Source organism: Tasmannia lanceolata, unplaced genomic scaffold (genome assembly GCF_043159265.1).
Source record: "Tasmannia lanceolata isolate RefF3 unplaced genomic scaffold, GAP_Taslan_0.1 ptg000007l, whole genome shotgun sequence".
NCBI lineage: Eukaryota > Viridiplantae > Streptophyta > Magnoliopsida > Canellales > Winteraceae > Tasmannia > Tasmannia lanceolata.
Genome location: NW_027518684.1, coordinates 4,248,416 through 4,262,937, shown reverse-complemented (window position 1 = coordinate 4,262,937; position 14,522 = coordinate 4,248,416). Strand labels below are relative to the sequence as shown.

At 38.6% G+C, this 14,522-nt stretch overlaps 1 protein-coding gene across 1 annotated transcript; it reads left to right on the top strand.

Annotated features, from left to right (window-relative positions):
• Positions 1 to 3,418: 3,418 nt before the first annotated feature.
• LOC143881514 (autophagy-related protein 18a-like) lies at positions 3,419 to 13,415 on the top strand. Its single transcript, XM_077384615.1, has 4 exons — positions 3,419 to 4,484; positions 11,076 to 11,274; positions 12,810 to 12,936; positions 13,113 to 13,415. The coding sequence occupies exons 1-4, from the start codon at positions 3,546 to 3,548 to the stop codon at positions 13,201 to 13,203; spliced, it is 1,356 nt and encodes a 451-aa protein (XP_077240730.1). The 5' UTR covers positions 3,419 to 3,545; the 3' UTR covers positions 13,204 to 13,415.
• Positions 13,416 to 14,522: the final 1,107 nt, after the last annotated feature.

Here is a 14,522-nt window from a genome sequence, read left to right as displayed (position 1 = left end):
ATATCAGCGCTACCATGTTTTGATAAAGAGACAAACTCATGTTTTGATAAAGAGACAAACTCACCTCGTCTGTGACTTTTTAATAGGCTGCTGAGATTTTTTGGGAATTGTAATAGCTTTTGACAGATGGTTAGATAATAAAGGTTGAGGTGAGTTTGTCTCATTATCAAAACATTGTAGTGGGAATATCAGTAGCCTAAATTTAGTGGAAATACACTTGATTCAATTCCAATTGTTTTTTTGTTTTGTTTTTTTGAATGATTATTCAATTCCAATTGTTACACTCTATATTTTATAGGCTACTGATGTTGGAACTGCCATGTTTTGATAATTGCATTAACACTAAATCAGGTCCTCTCTCCTTTTTTAATTGGCTTCTTGGAGGTTTTGGGAATTGTAATAAACTTTGACAGATGGTTAAATAATAAAAGACAAGACAAGTTGGTGCAATTATTAAAATATGGTAGTGCCAATACCAGTAGCCAAGCAAAAAATCAATTTTAAATAGGTATTCTTTTTTCACTAGTTTTTAAGGATTTTCGATGCTATCTTGTACCACGGTACCACCCACTTAACTCTCTCTCTCTCTCTCTCTCTCTCCTCCGGTCTCATACACTTCCGCCCACTAATATTTCACCGAATAATTTTTCATGGTTGCCAAACGTGCCCTTAACATTCATATTTAGAACGTATTTTTTAGGAGACCCAACTATTCGGCTGATCTAAACCGTTCATTTATCGATAGGCCCGTGCCCCAAAAATCTTCACCATACAAACCCCTGATCATCAGACAAGTACATCCCATTGATCGTTTATACAAGGGAAATGAAATATTCGTCCCCTTCTCTCTCCTGGACCACCCCCTCTACTCTAAGGGGTGGTCCAGGAAGAATAGGGGGGCGAATATGTGTAACTAAGAGTTATTGGGTTTTCAGATTGTACAAATTACCTTTACATCAATGGATTGTATCTTACGTTAAGAGAGTATACAAGAAACACTATCGCTATATCATGGGTGCCTTCAGTACATTAAACAAATTTACTCCAAGTTTTGTATCAGCTTATTTTTACCTTTATTTTTGAAAATGTTTGTATCAGCTTAATTGGCTGACTTGAATCATAAAACTGCATCATTTTGATTTGGAACAAGATGATTGTGACTCCCATCGTTACAACCCAATAGTTCTCTCTATTTTGCCTGTTCCTTGCTTTGGTGTCTTCAGAATGAGCTGGATCTAGTTGCAATTTGAATGGTCTAATACTTGTTTTACTAGTTTTCAGGTCCTAACTACGTGAAGCTGCAGGAAGAGGGAGTGGGAGCAGCAACACAAAGTAGAACAGAAGGTATTTGATAAACTGAATAATCTGGCAACTATGAGATTACAAAGAGGAAGTGACATCCAAAGCAGAGATTTGTACAACTGCAGTTCATATGATGTAAATATCTTTGTATCAATCAAGGCGGGCCTATAGCTAAATTGGTTGGGGCTTTATATCTCAACCTTGAGGTCATAGGTTCAATCCCGACTTACGCACTAAAAAAATGGCATTGTCTGTTTTAGTTGTTGATTGTTGGGAAGTGGAACTCTTCACAGTTGGAACTCATTCTTCTAAGCTGATCCAATCTTCCATATGGAATAATACCCAGGTGGTCTTCCTCCTGAATGAATACGATGAATCTGGCAACACTTTGAAGGCGAGTGAATCTGAAGGAGCTAGTTACAAATGTTCCTTTATGCAGCGGTCTTAGTGGGGATTTTACACAGATTCTACCAATACGTTATCTACATGAAGAAGGACACTTGTTTTAGAAAGAATCTCGATGTTCGTTAAATTTGCTACAAAGCCCCTCTTCATTACTTAACTGTTTCTCCTCTCCTAAGGCGTTTTTATATGGTGTAAGACCTTATATTCCAATATTTTTCAAAGAGTACTGTACGATTTACACTGTAGGATGATCCAAGTCGTCCATTTGATGGGCCACCACGTAAATAGGTTATGCCCTAAAACTCATGTAGATAGGTTTCATTCTAGCTCTCCAATCTATAGAGGTTTCCATAATATGCAGTTCTGCTGTATATCGGAGGGCTAGGATCCTATGGACATGATTTTTGTTCACAACCTATTTACATGGCGGCCCATCAAATGGACGGTTTAGATCATCCTATGGTGTAAGCATTACAATACTCTCTGAGAAATATTGGGCTATACGAGCTTACACCGTATAAAATCTCGTTCCTAACAAACCGTTTTCTTTAAAAAGCTAGAATGCCCTCGTTTTAATATAAATTGAAAAAGAAGAGGATGATGATAAATTCTCACGCCCAAAGAAAAAACTACTATTTCTAAACCTTTGATTACGAACAAAATCATCCCTCTCTACAATTTATTCAAGTGCAAAGGAACACATGTGGGGCTGCAAAGAGTGTTAATTAGAAAAAAAGTTTGATTTTCTTATGCCTTATAGAAGATCGGTATGGATCTTTGGTGATTAACGTTTAATAGCACCATGGATTTCAATGGTTATCGAATTTAAATGGGAAAAAGACTCACCGGAAGTGATTGATGGTGATCTTAAAGGTTGAAACATACTGGAAACCTTCACGGGATTCTCCTTGCTTCACCAATGTTACTGAAAACATGAGCTGCTGTTCTCGGCACTGACTCATCAAATATTTTTCACGGATTCTAACAATACAAGTTAAACCATTTATTTTTAAAGTCTATCTATTAGATGGGCAGGTAAAAACTGACCCAAGTTCCTCCCCTAGTTTTAAACACATTTTTTGGCCAACTTCCCAATTTTACGCTCGTCATATTTTGTAAATGACAGAATTTTAAACTCATTATCAAAGTCATTTTTCCCTTCCCGTTTTTTGTCAAATCATATTTTGCTAACTATGGTCCTGCTGCACTGAACCAAACCTCGGAATAATGTAGCCTGCTAGGCCGCACCGAATTGACAAAAAATACCCTTCCAATTACCCCAAATTGGACATGCAAGTATTTAGGGTTGCAACTTTGGTCAGGTAGGGTCGGGTTGGGGCCAACCCGCTCCGAGGAACCATTTAATCAACTCGAACTTGAACCGACCTAATATCTAACCCGACCCGAGGAAACCCCTATCCCCCTTTTATTCCAACCCGACCCGATCCGACCCGAGTTCAACCTGACCCGACCCGACCCAACCCAAGTTTTTAATATTAAAAAAAAGAAAAATAATTGATAAAAATGTCGGGTTTCACCCGGTCGGGTTATCCAAGCCTTCATCCCGAACCCAACCCAAACTCAACCTGACCCGACCAGACCAGACCAGACCAGACCCGACCTTTTGTTGTTTTTTCGGATTGTACCCGACCCGAGTTACACCCGTCAACGAGGCTATATTCATATTACAGGAAAAGAATCTATGTTGCTTCTCAGCAAAGGCTCCACAGCCCGACATTACAGATTTACTGGGCACCCACCCATTCTCTCTCTCTCTACAAAAGCTTTCGATTTTCGTAGTGAAACCCTCTAAGCTAAACAGTCGTTGTACGTCACCTATGTCGACCCTTTCCTTGCCTTCTTCTTCTCCCCTTTCGTGGACCTTCTGCGACCCAAACCCAAACCCTAATCCTAATCCTAACCCTAACCCTAACCCTAACCCTAATCCTGCTTTCCTCCCTCTTCCCCAATCTCAAACCCTACAACAACAGCATCATTACGAAGATCTAGACAACAACAGCACTATTGAAAACCCTAACCCTCATCAAGAAGAAGATAAGCCTCACCTTAATGTTCCTCCCCTCCCCCCAATCATCCAAAACCCTAATCTCTCTCTCCCCCCAATCCCCCAAAACCCCAACCCTAACCCTACTCTCCTCCACCTCTCCTTCAACCAAGACCACTCCTGCTTTGCCGCCGGCACCGACCAAGGATTCCGCGTCTACCAATGCGATCCATTCCGGGCGAGTTTCCGGCGGGATTTCGACCGCGGCGGAATCGGAGTTGTCGAGATGCTCTTTCACACCAACCTCCTCGCCCTAGTCGGCGGCGGGCCCGACCCAGTATACCCACCCCACAAGGTCATGATATGGGACGACCATGAAAACCGGCGCATCGGTGAGCTCTCGTTCCGGTCGGAGGTCCGGGGAGTCCGTCTTCGGCGTGACCGGATAATTGCAGTTCTTGAGCAGAAGATATTTGTGTATAATTTCGCGGATCTTAGGTTGGTTCATCAGATAGAGACGATTTCGAACCCGAAAGGGCTTTGTGCCATTTCGCAGGTTTCGGGTTCGCTTGTGCTTGTTTGCCCTGGGTTGCTGAGGGGGCAGGTTAGGGTTGAGCATTATGGTTTGAAGAGGACCAAGTTTATTATGGCCCATGATTCGAGGATTGCTTGCTTTGCACTTACACATGATGGGCAGTTGCTTGCCACGGCTAGTACTAAGGGAACACTTGTTAGAATTTTCAATACTGTTGATGGAACACTGCTGCAAGAGGTATGTGGGTGTTTCAGGTTTTTTTATTCTGTTCCTTTGCTTTTGCTCTCTTCTTCAATGTTCTGATGTGTTTCCTTGATATGTGCATATTATTATTATGTCTATGGGTAGTCGTAAATTTGTAATGTAGTTATTATGTAGCTGTGGGTATTTTTTTTAGGGTTATAGGTGTTATGATATGTGCATATTATTATTATCTTTATGGGTAGTTGTAATGTAGTTATTATGTAGTTGTGGGTATATGTTTTAGGGTTATGGGTGTTAGTTATTGCTTATGTGTTATGTTCCCCTATCTCTTCTATATTTTTCTCTGTTTATTTGTGTTATTGCCAATTTGGCAACATCCCTATTATTAATTGCCTAGCTGGTTGCAACACTAATAAACAAAATTAAAGATAGGAAAGTGGTTGATTCGAGGCAACCAGACCTCCTAAGGGCTCAATTCGAGACGACCATAATTCTCCTGAAATATGAGTTTTTGTTTTGGTTGCAAATTCTCTTCTTTTGTTTTCATTGAATTACTACTACTTAAATTCAAGTGAAAGGTAGTGCCACATCACAAGCCCATCTACCCACTTACAAGACACATCACCAATAACTAACCCCCACAACCCAAAAACACACATTCACAACTACATAATAACTACATTACAACCACTCATAAACACAATACTATTATGCACATATCAGTTCCCCTTTTCAATCTACTGAATTTGGGTACTTCCAATAATTTCTTTCTTTGCTAATCTTGGTTATTGCTATAATCTATGGAGCATTCTAGTTAGTTACCTTGGCATTTAACAACTTGCATTATCTAACACTGTAGAGTAGTGGAAGTTAATTTCTTAATTCCCAGGAAGGAGGTCATCCCTCTCCATATAATGAACAATTTTTGTGTTGACACAAGAGATGTGTAAGCAGTAGAGCAACATAGAATCCACTTTGATCTGACATATCGTCCACCTCTTTTTTTAATGATATATCATCCACTCTTAATGGCCAAGAATAAAAAAATATTTTTCATATATTAATTGTTTTGGACTGAAAGATTTAATTTTTGACAATGGAGATCATATGAAGTTTCATATATTTTCAAAAGACAAAATTGAAAGGTTCTATGCATTTATTCTTTCCTTTTAGTGAGGGATTTACGGAACACATCCCAATAGAAGGGCGAGGGGTTCATCCTACCTAGATTTGGTTCTAATCTGGAAATGAAATCTATTCAGGATGGTTCACGGAATCATGCTGGAAAGGTTCTTTCCATCTGAGTTTAACCCATAGTTGCTAGGTCGGGAAACGAGTTCTAAAAGTGAAACGTGAAATAGAAATGGAAAACAAGGAAAAATAAAATAAAAGGGAAAACGAGTGACAGAGAATCGATAGGAAAGAAAATGTGAATCACATTGACAAATGCCCTTCGAAAACACATTAGAAACAGCTGAGAATCTTGAGGGAAGTATATATATATATATATATATATATAGAGAGAGAGAGAGAGAGAGAGAGAGAGAGAGAGAGAGAGAGAGAACATTTCCTACACACTTGTGTAGGTAAGTTACCTACGCACTACCTTAAAATACAGTGGGGGCCCACATTGTTTGGGTGATCCAAACAATTCATTTGAATGGTCCTCACATAGATAGGGTGTCCACAAAAAATCAGATCCATAGGATCATCCTAACCATTCAAACTATGGAGGCAAAAAATGGACTAATTTGTGAAGGTTTATACACGTCCATTTTACCTCCACAAATCGTAGGGTTGGGATGATCCTATGGATCTAATTTTTTGTGGACACCCTATCTATGTGAGGACCATTCAAATGAATTGTTTGGATCACCCAAACAATGTGGGCCCCCACTGTATTTTAAGGTAGTGCTTAGGTAACTTACCTACACAAGTGTGTAGGAAATGTTTTCTCATATATATATATATATATATATATATATATATATATATATAGAGGAAAAGGATTGTTCGCTCGAGTGTACCTAACCTTAGGTACGCTCGAGTGCCAAATCACATGGGTCCCACATTTTTTTTGGTCATCTAAGCCATTCATTTGCAAGGCCCCATCATAGAGAGGGTGCATACCAAAAATCAGCTCCATAGGATCATCCTAACCCATCCATTTGTGGAGGTCAAAATGGACAGACACTGTTTGTCTACAAATCTGCCCATTTTGCCCTCCAGTTTTGGAGGGGTTAGGATGATTCAATGGTGCTGATTTTTGGTACACACCCTATCTATGATGGGGCCTTGCAAATGAATGGTTTAGATGACCAAAAAAAATGTGGGACCCATGTGATTTGGCACTCGAGCGTACCTAAGGTTAGGTACACTCGAGCGTACAATCCTTTTCCTCATATATATATATATATATTATATATATATATATATATATATATATATATATAAAACAGTACCTATAGCAGAAGTAACTTCTAATTACTAAATTACTATTATCAATTACTATTGAAAGAGAAAGAAGAAAGAGGAGAATGATCTCAACAAAATAAAACACAAGTCAAAAACACCCATACATACCAAAGAAGTTACAGCAAGGAAAAAAAGCAATTTAAAAATGTGATAAACGCCCTTAGAAGAAGGAAACAATAATAAGGAAAAGAGAATTGCTATAAAATGTCCATGATCATCATCCAAAAAAACGATGAATGCCCATAATATTAATGTGTGAATGTATTAAATAGTAATAAAATTCCTATTGAGCTCTTGAAAAGTTAATCTTTAGACCAAAGATTACCTCAAACCATCCAAAAATTCTCTTCAAATTCCTCATTTTCCTCAATTCCTCATTTTTCTAAACACTCTTATTGAGGAAAATGAGGATATCATCAGCAAGCTGAAGATGAGCTATAGTTCACTTAGTTTAGCTTGTCTCAAGACGTTCAATAAAACCCCTTTTTTTGAAATAAATATAATGGTCTAAAAACAGCTAAGTTTTCATAAAGATTCAGGGTTTTAAAATATTTCATCAATAGGAATCAACTCATCCAAGTACGTTCCAAACAATAGTTCTAATCAAGGAAAGCATCTAACCAATCAATAAATAAATCAGATCTCAAGTCAGGTCTATCACATAAATAAGATCTGAAATAAAACTGACTACTATGGTCCAAACAAGGCTAGGAGGGGTTATGGGGTAATTGTATGGGTATGTGTGGCGTATTAAGGGTGATGAAGAAAGGGTGGGCTTGGGTAAGCAAAAGTAGCAATATGGGGTTAAGGGTGATGAAGAAAGGGCTGTCTAGGGTAAACAAAAGTAGCAATGTGGTTGAAAATGTAATGGGTGCTGAAAAGGGAGGGAGAAGATAATATGAATTAGGGAGTGAAAGATGGGGAGGAGTAGAGAACGAAGTGGAAAGAATGGGGAAGAGAGTGAAGGGGCTGAGATCTATTTCAACTAGGGAAGGAGAAGTGATCCAGGGCTTCTGTATCAACTGATAAAAGGTGAGAAAAGAGGAGGAGAACAAGTGCTGCAAATAGCCGAAACTAGAAGGGAAAACGAGGGAAAATAAGGGAAAGGTGGGCGAGTTGCAGCTATTATGCACCGCCGTAGGGGAAATTAGGAGAGTAGAAGTGGGTGAATAAGGGAGGAAGAGAGGAGTCGATAAGACAGGCTGCAGCCCTCTCCGCTGCATGCTGGCCGAGCGGGGGACGTAGGGAGAGCAGAAGAAAGAAGGAAAGGGGAGAAAATAATAGAAGGAGAGGGAGGCAAGAGGAAGGAGAGAGAGGGGAGATGGAGAAGACGGAAGAAAAGGAGAAGAGAGTGGGGTTGGGGAGGATATAGGAGAGCCTCTTTTCGATTTTCTACAATGGTGAAGGTTATGGTTATGAAGGTGGGTTGAGGGCTTTTATACGGGAGGAGGAGGGGGGTAAATACTGTGCTCGAGGGGTTGGCCAATAAGATAACAGATAGGTTTTAAAGACCTAAGTGGCGGGCCATAGATCGAGGGAATGGGATAAAGAGTATGTGGGCTTGAGTTTAAAGTGATAGTGGGCCTTGTGGAAAAATGTGTGAATGATGGGTGGTGGGCCATGGGAAAAAGGGGGACATTGGGCCTTATATTGATGCTGATATCTCTCACATTTAGGATTAAAAATGTGGCTAGAATAGAAATAAATCCTTAAAAAAAGAACTAAATAAGTTTCTCACGTAAAAACAATAATAAAATAAATAAAGTCTGGTTGATGGATAACATCATTGACACTCTATTGTGTGATGCTTTCCTAAGCTTGTGTACAGTATTAACTATTAAGCATTCATGGGTGCGTATCAAAGAAGTCTATGATAGACTTACGTGGTTGGAGGGGGTAAGTGTTCGAAGAAGTTTGTGGTTCGTCGTGTCTCCATTGTGCCATCCTTTCCTATGCTTGTATAGACTGATGAGCATTTGTGATGAGTATCAAAGGATGCCGTGGTGGAGTGCGTGGTCAGTGTGGTCTTTCAGAAGTGGGTGTGTAGGAGGATTCTCAGGCATGGAGAAAATGACTCACTTATTTTGCTTCTTCGGATGTTAGTGTGTTTTCATGTGTCCCTTTTGGTCCCAATAGAAGGATTTGGGCCGAGTATCAAAGGATGTTGTGGAAGGGTATGTGATGGGTGGGGTCATTTGAGAGTGGGTGCATGAGAATTCTCAAGCATGGGGAGCATGACTCTCGTCTTTTTCTTGTGTGGATACTAAAGTGTGTTCATGCGTCCCTTTTGGTCTTAGTAGAAGGATTTGGATTTTAGATCCCCAAGGTTGATTTTAGGCATTGTCACAAATATTTGCCTCTGGAATTTCTAGGGAAGTGTAAATCTCGAGAGATTTTATATTCTTTTGTTACTTTCTGGTTTATATTGGGAAAAAACTGGAAAAAATAGAATATTCAAAATATATCTCAACTAACTCAACAAAGCCTTTGTCCCAAACTAGTTGTGGTCAATGATACTGTTAAATTATAAAAATGTATAATTTAATAAAAATAAAATACAAAATGTCGTAAATTATCGCGATATTGTTACGATAAATGATAAAAATGAAAATATCGTGATATTTAAAATTTCAGAATTTTGTCCTTTTATCGAAATGTCATGATAAAATTGTGATATTTTGAAGAAGTCGGAGATATTTGTGACTATGATTTTAGGTAAAGCTTCTTTCTGTTTTAATTATTGATGGTTTAAATTCTCTAATTGCTTGCATATGAGGTGTCAATGCTCACTGTGGTTGAAGCATTTTTGGGAAGGTAGCGATGGCTAGGATAAACGCTTGTGATATGCTTAAAAACATTTTTAGGCTTGCTAGTACGTCTTTGTAGGAAAGAATCCTCGAATCATCTCTTCTGTGGTGGTGCTCAAACTCAGTTGGCTATTATCAAATGTTTTGGGAATCATTGGGCATTTTTCTACTTGATTTGGATCTTTTTCTTGGGTTGCTAGAAGTGTCTCCACAGTGATAAAGGGCAGTTTTGCGTTAATTACTCCTTATCTCGTGATTTGGGTTGTATGAAATGAGAGAAACAGAAAGATTTTCAAAATAGGCTGCCAGCCTTGTAAAGCTATTACATACCAAGCTATTAGGAGTGCTAGCTCATCATGATGAAAGAGTCTTTGATTTTCCAATTGGTGATTCGGGATTGTGGCTAGGTGCTTCCTCCTACAAGCTCCATGTAGGTCAAATTAGATATAATTTTTGCACCGATCCGGGGCTGGCTAGTATTAGGGGAGTTTGTTTTGCAATGGATTTTAGGAGAGATTTTGGGTTGTACTATGGACACATTGATTTTAAGGACTCCAATGAAGCAGAAGCTAAAGTATTTCCTCTTCTTACAAGCTCCATATCATCAGCTCATCTTACAATCTTCATATCATCAGCTCATCTTACAATCTTCATATCTTTAGCGTGGAGTAGTTGGGGACTTTATGGATGGCGTGGGGGCCTTTATTAGGGGAGTTTTATTTAGCAATGGGTTTTCTGAGAGATTTTTAGGCCTGCTACATACCCATTGCTGTGCTCTTCTTATAATCTTCATATATTTAGCGTGGATTAGTTGGGGACTTATGGATGTGGATCCTACCTTGTCTTATCTCGTCTTTTATGTTATATTTTTCTTTTATGAGGGATTCTAAACTGACAAGCGCACTAGCAAATTTGAGCTGAAAAGGCGCTCCCATTGGTGGAAATCACTGAAGTGCATTTATTACTCTTTGACTTTTACCTGCTATTAATGCACTTTGGTGATTTCCACCCAATGGGAGCTCCCTTTCGGCTCAAATTTGCAAGGGCGCCTGTGAGTTTAGAATCCCTATTCTTTTATTGCTTATAAAGAAATATATTAAATGAAATCATTACTTGAGTTCTGTTCTAATATTTGCCAGAATATCTGATTGTCAAAGTTCAAATGAATATTTTTGTATTATATTTTATGTCCACTTTGTATATATACCAGGTTGCTTTGCATGTTATTTGCAGAAATGGGTGGATCCATTTGTTAGCCACAAAAATTCCTAGACTTCCAAGCATACTGCTGTTTCGTGTTTGATAATTATATATAATGTGATTGTTTGAATGTTCAATGTAGGTTCGAAGAGGTGCAGATCGAGCAGAGATTTACAGTCTGGCTTTCTCTGGTACCGCACAGTGGTTAGCAGTCTCAAGTGACAAGGGAACAGTCCATGTTTTCAATCTTAAGGTCAATACGGGGAATGACAAATCACAAACTGCATCCGACACAAATCCTTCCATGTCGTCGACCAGTTCATCTCTATATTTCATTAGGGGTATGCCTTGCCTTTTACTGAATCACTAGTAGAGATATAAATGCTGTTCTGAAGTGGTTCAACCACTGTTTTAGAACTCACTGGATCCATCATTGGCTTGCTCAAGTCGACATGGTCTTGGTTCTACCAATTCAATCGAACTGATCATTTAAAAAAATAAAAACGGTCAGTCGAAAACTAATTCTACTTGCTCGAATCAATAAACACCTCTATTGGTCAATCATTTTATAATCCGAGTCTACCTACTTGTGCCATTGGGTGAGTTCTTGACCGTTTACGAGTTTTAAACATCAGATACAATAACAACATTTCATTCTTAAAAGTGAAAACTTTTTTTTGTTCCTATGCTTTAGTTATGAATGATGGCTCTTTTGTTATGTTGTCATTTGGATTGCATCAATTCATTTTCATTTTCATTTTCGTTTTTGTTTTTGTGAAACAACCAATTACTCCAAAGTCTTAAGCTGTTAGAGGTGGTGTTATTTAATCATTTATGCTTCAACACTTCTTCCTCTCACGTGTGGCCTGTGTCTTTTGGGTTGGCCTACACGTGGCTAATGTGGCCCCTCTTTTGAGTTGGTCGTACAAGGGCTGGCCATATAAGTGGAGTTGCTGGGTTTTGAACCCAGGACCTGCTGCTCTGATACCATGTGAAACAACCAGTTATTCCAATAGCTTAAGCTGTTAGAGGTGGTGTTATTTAATCATTTATGCTTCAACAGTTTTTATCCCTGGAAAATTGTGATATAGGGAGAGAGACAATGCTCAATGTAGCTACCCCCTGATTAGTGTTGCACGGTTGTGGCCTGCGCAGATGATGTAAGGTCTTATGACTGCTTGTGGGTGGGCCTTGCTGTATGGTGCTAATCTCCTCGTATTGTTATGCACTTACGCTCCTCATGGGTCAAAATGACTGACTCAAACCCACCTGAAATTTCAAATTGACAGGAATACCCTTTAAAATGACCTGAGATCTTTTTTTTATTTTTGTTTTTTTTTGAAAACTCGGTATCATCATATTAGGCATAACTGTAAAAAAATTTCAGGGGTGCTTTCATTCATCTTGCTCCAAATAGATGTTTTTCTTGTAGACTAGAATATAGCCACAGATCTGGTATTTGCTTCATGAAACAAGGGCATGTTTGGCAACTATGAAATAAATATTCCTTGGAATATTGTGGGACTCGTTGTGAGAGATGGCAGGTGAGTTAGATTCTTGATAGTGTGGGTGCGAGGGGAGCATGAAAAAGCCCCTAAAAAACAGGGGTTTCCCATGTTCTCTCAACTCCTGCCCTCTTAAGTCCCCCGGCCTACAAATATTCCATGGAATAATTTTTATGGTGGCCAAAGTGCCAAACATGCCCAAAGCTTCAAGAAGGTACACTATAGAACTAACTTGCTTTTGTTCCAAAAGTTTTAGCTGAGCACTCTGCATGGGTGGGTTAGCTTTCCTCTGGACACTTGATTCAATACTGTTTACTTTGCAAGCTGAAATGTTTCTTGTCTCTGAAATTTACCTGGTTCCTTTTACATAGGGGTGTTGCCAAAATATTTCAGTTCGGAATGGTCAGTAGCCCAATTTCGCTTGCACGAAGGTTCTCAGTATCTTGTTGCCTTTGGCCACCAGAAGAATACAGTCGTGATTCTTGGCTTGGACGGAAGGTAAGTAAACTCTGCCATATTCTCCCATTATCTCGAAAATGATTGCTGGATATTTCGTCATTAGCTGTTGATCATACAACTTCTATTTTTGCCATCACACAACATTTTATTGACAAAACAAAAAAGAAAGGCTTGAATAAAATTCCTAAGATAGAATTTGGTTGGATTATTTGCAGCCTCTACCGATGTCAGTTCGATCCTGTGACTGGGGGAGAGATGACTCAGCTAGAATTCTACAATTTCCTGAAGCCAGAAGAAACTATCTAGGTGCTGAGACCATTTTTTTTTCCTTTCTATATTATAGTGTATATTACATATTTTTTCTTTGGACATAAAGTAGTTGTAAATAGGTAAAATGGTCATGGGCTTGCAACTAAGTTTGTTGGGCTATTGTACAAAGTTATTGTGAATATGCAAAAATAATCAAATCAAATGCACAATATCTGATAACTATTTATCCATCGGAATCTATTTTGACCTTCTTGCTTGAAAGAGGTGGCGAATAAGGGAGGTAGAGGTGACGAGGATGGCTATGGCGGGCTGTTTAGGTGTTTTAATTTTTGATGATTTTGCAAGTTTGTGTTAGGGTTTTCATTATTTTTTGGGTGGTGAGATTTTGGTGTTAGGGTTTTTGAATTTTGAGGGTTTTGCAGGAAGGGTGCGATGTTATCTGTGGGCGATTTGTTTGGGAAGGAGGAGAAGAGTTAATTCCCATCATTGTGTTTCTTGAAGCTCTTGCTTTCCTTTCACCCTTTTGTAAAACACTAGGAAAAATGCACATGCGTTGCACGTGGGACCGAAATATCAGTTCAAATAGTGCAAAATGAAGTGACAATCTGATATTGGAGTTGCTTAAAAGGAACAACCACCTAGGATCTCTTCATATAATAGGGAAAACGGTACTACTTTACCTTTTACCGAAATTTTCATCTGAAACCGAAACGTCCGCATTTCCAAGACGATCGAAACTTAAATTGAAATTTAAAATCTTGCTCTTAAGCATGGTTTGAAATTTCGACCGAAATCCAAATCCAGTCAACCCGAAATGGAATGAAATTTGTAACGAAATTTTGTTTTGCCTTGAAATTTTATTCCGAAATTTAATTGAATTTTCAAAATTTCGATCGAAATTTCATTTCCCACCGAAATCCCGTTCGGAAATTTAAGGAATATCCCAAAAAAATATGGATTTTATCCCTTATTTAATATTATCCTGAAATTTCGGCCAAACTTACTGAAATTTTGACCGAGTTAAAGTATTTTTTAAATTGATTTTTATGGATTTCGCAGATTTCACGTGAAATCCGACTAAATCAATGAACGACTATTTTTCTCGTATAGAATTTTGAACGAAATTTTGGTAATTTCGGGATAATATTAAATAATTATTAATATTATCCTAGCCCTCCAATCGATATAGGCTGATCCTAGCCCTCCAAGGTTCCCATAATTGTTCTTCTTCTTGAGGTGCCCGGAATCCATCAATATTTTGCAAGAGTCCTGGATGAGTAATATCAAGTAGTTGTTTCGTCATTGTCATATGTCTTTACCTTTTCTTGGTATATTTTTTCATAATTGTCATAGAC

What these genes read in the sequence shown, in the direction of transcription:
- LOC143881514 (XM_077384615.1), top strand. Translation starts at nt 3,546, where the DNA reads ATGTCGACCCTTTCCTTGCCTTCTTCTTCTCCCCTTTCGTGGACCTTC. An exon ending in ATGGAACACTGCTGCAAGAG is followed by an intron (nt 4,485 to 11,075) that starts GTATGTGGGTGT and finishes TGTTCAATGTAG; the next exon opens with GTTCGAAGAGGTGCAGATCG. An exon ending in ATCTCTATATTTCATTAGGG is followed by an intron (nt 11,275 to 12,809) that starts GTATGCCTTGCC and finishes CCTTTTACATAG; the next exon opens with GGGTGTTGCCAAAATATTTC.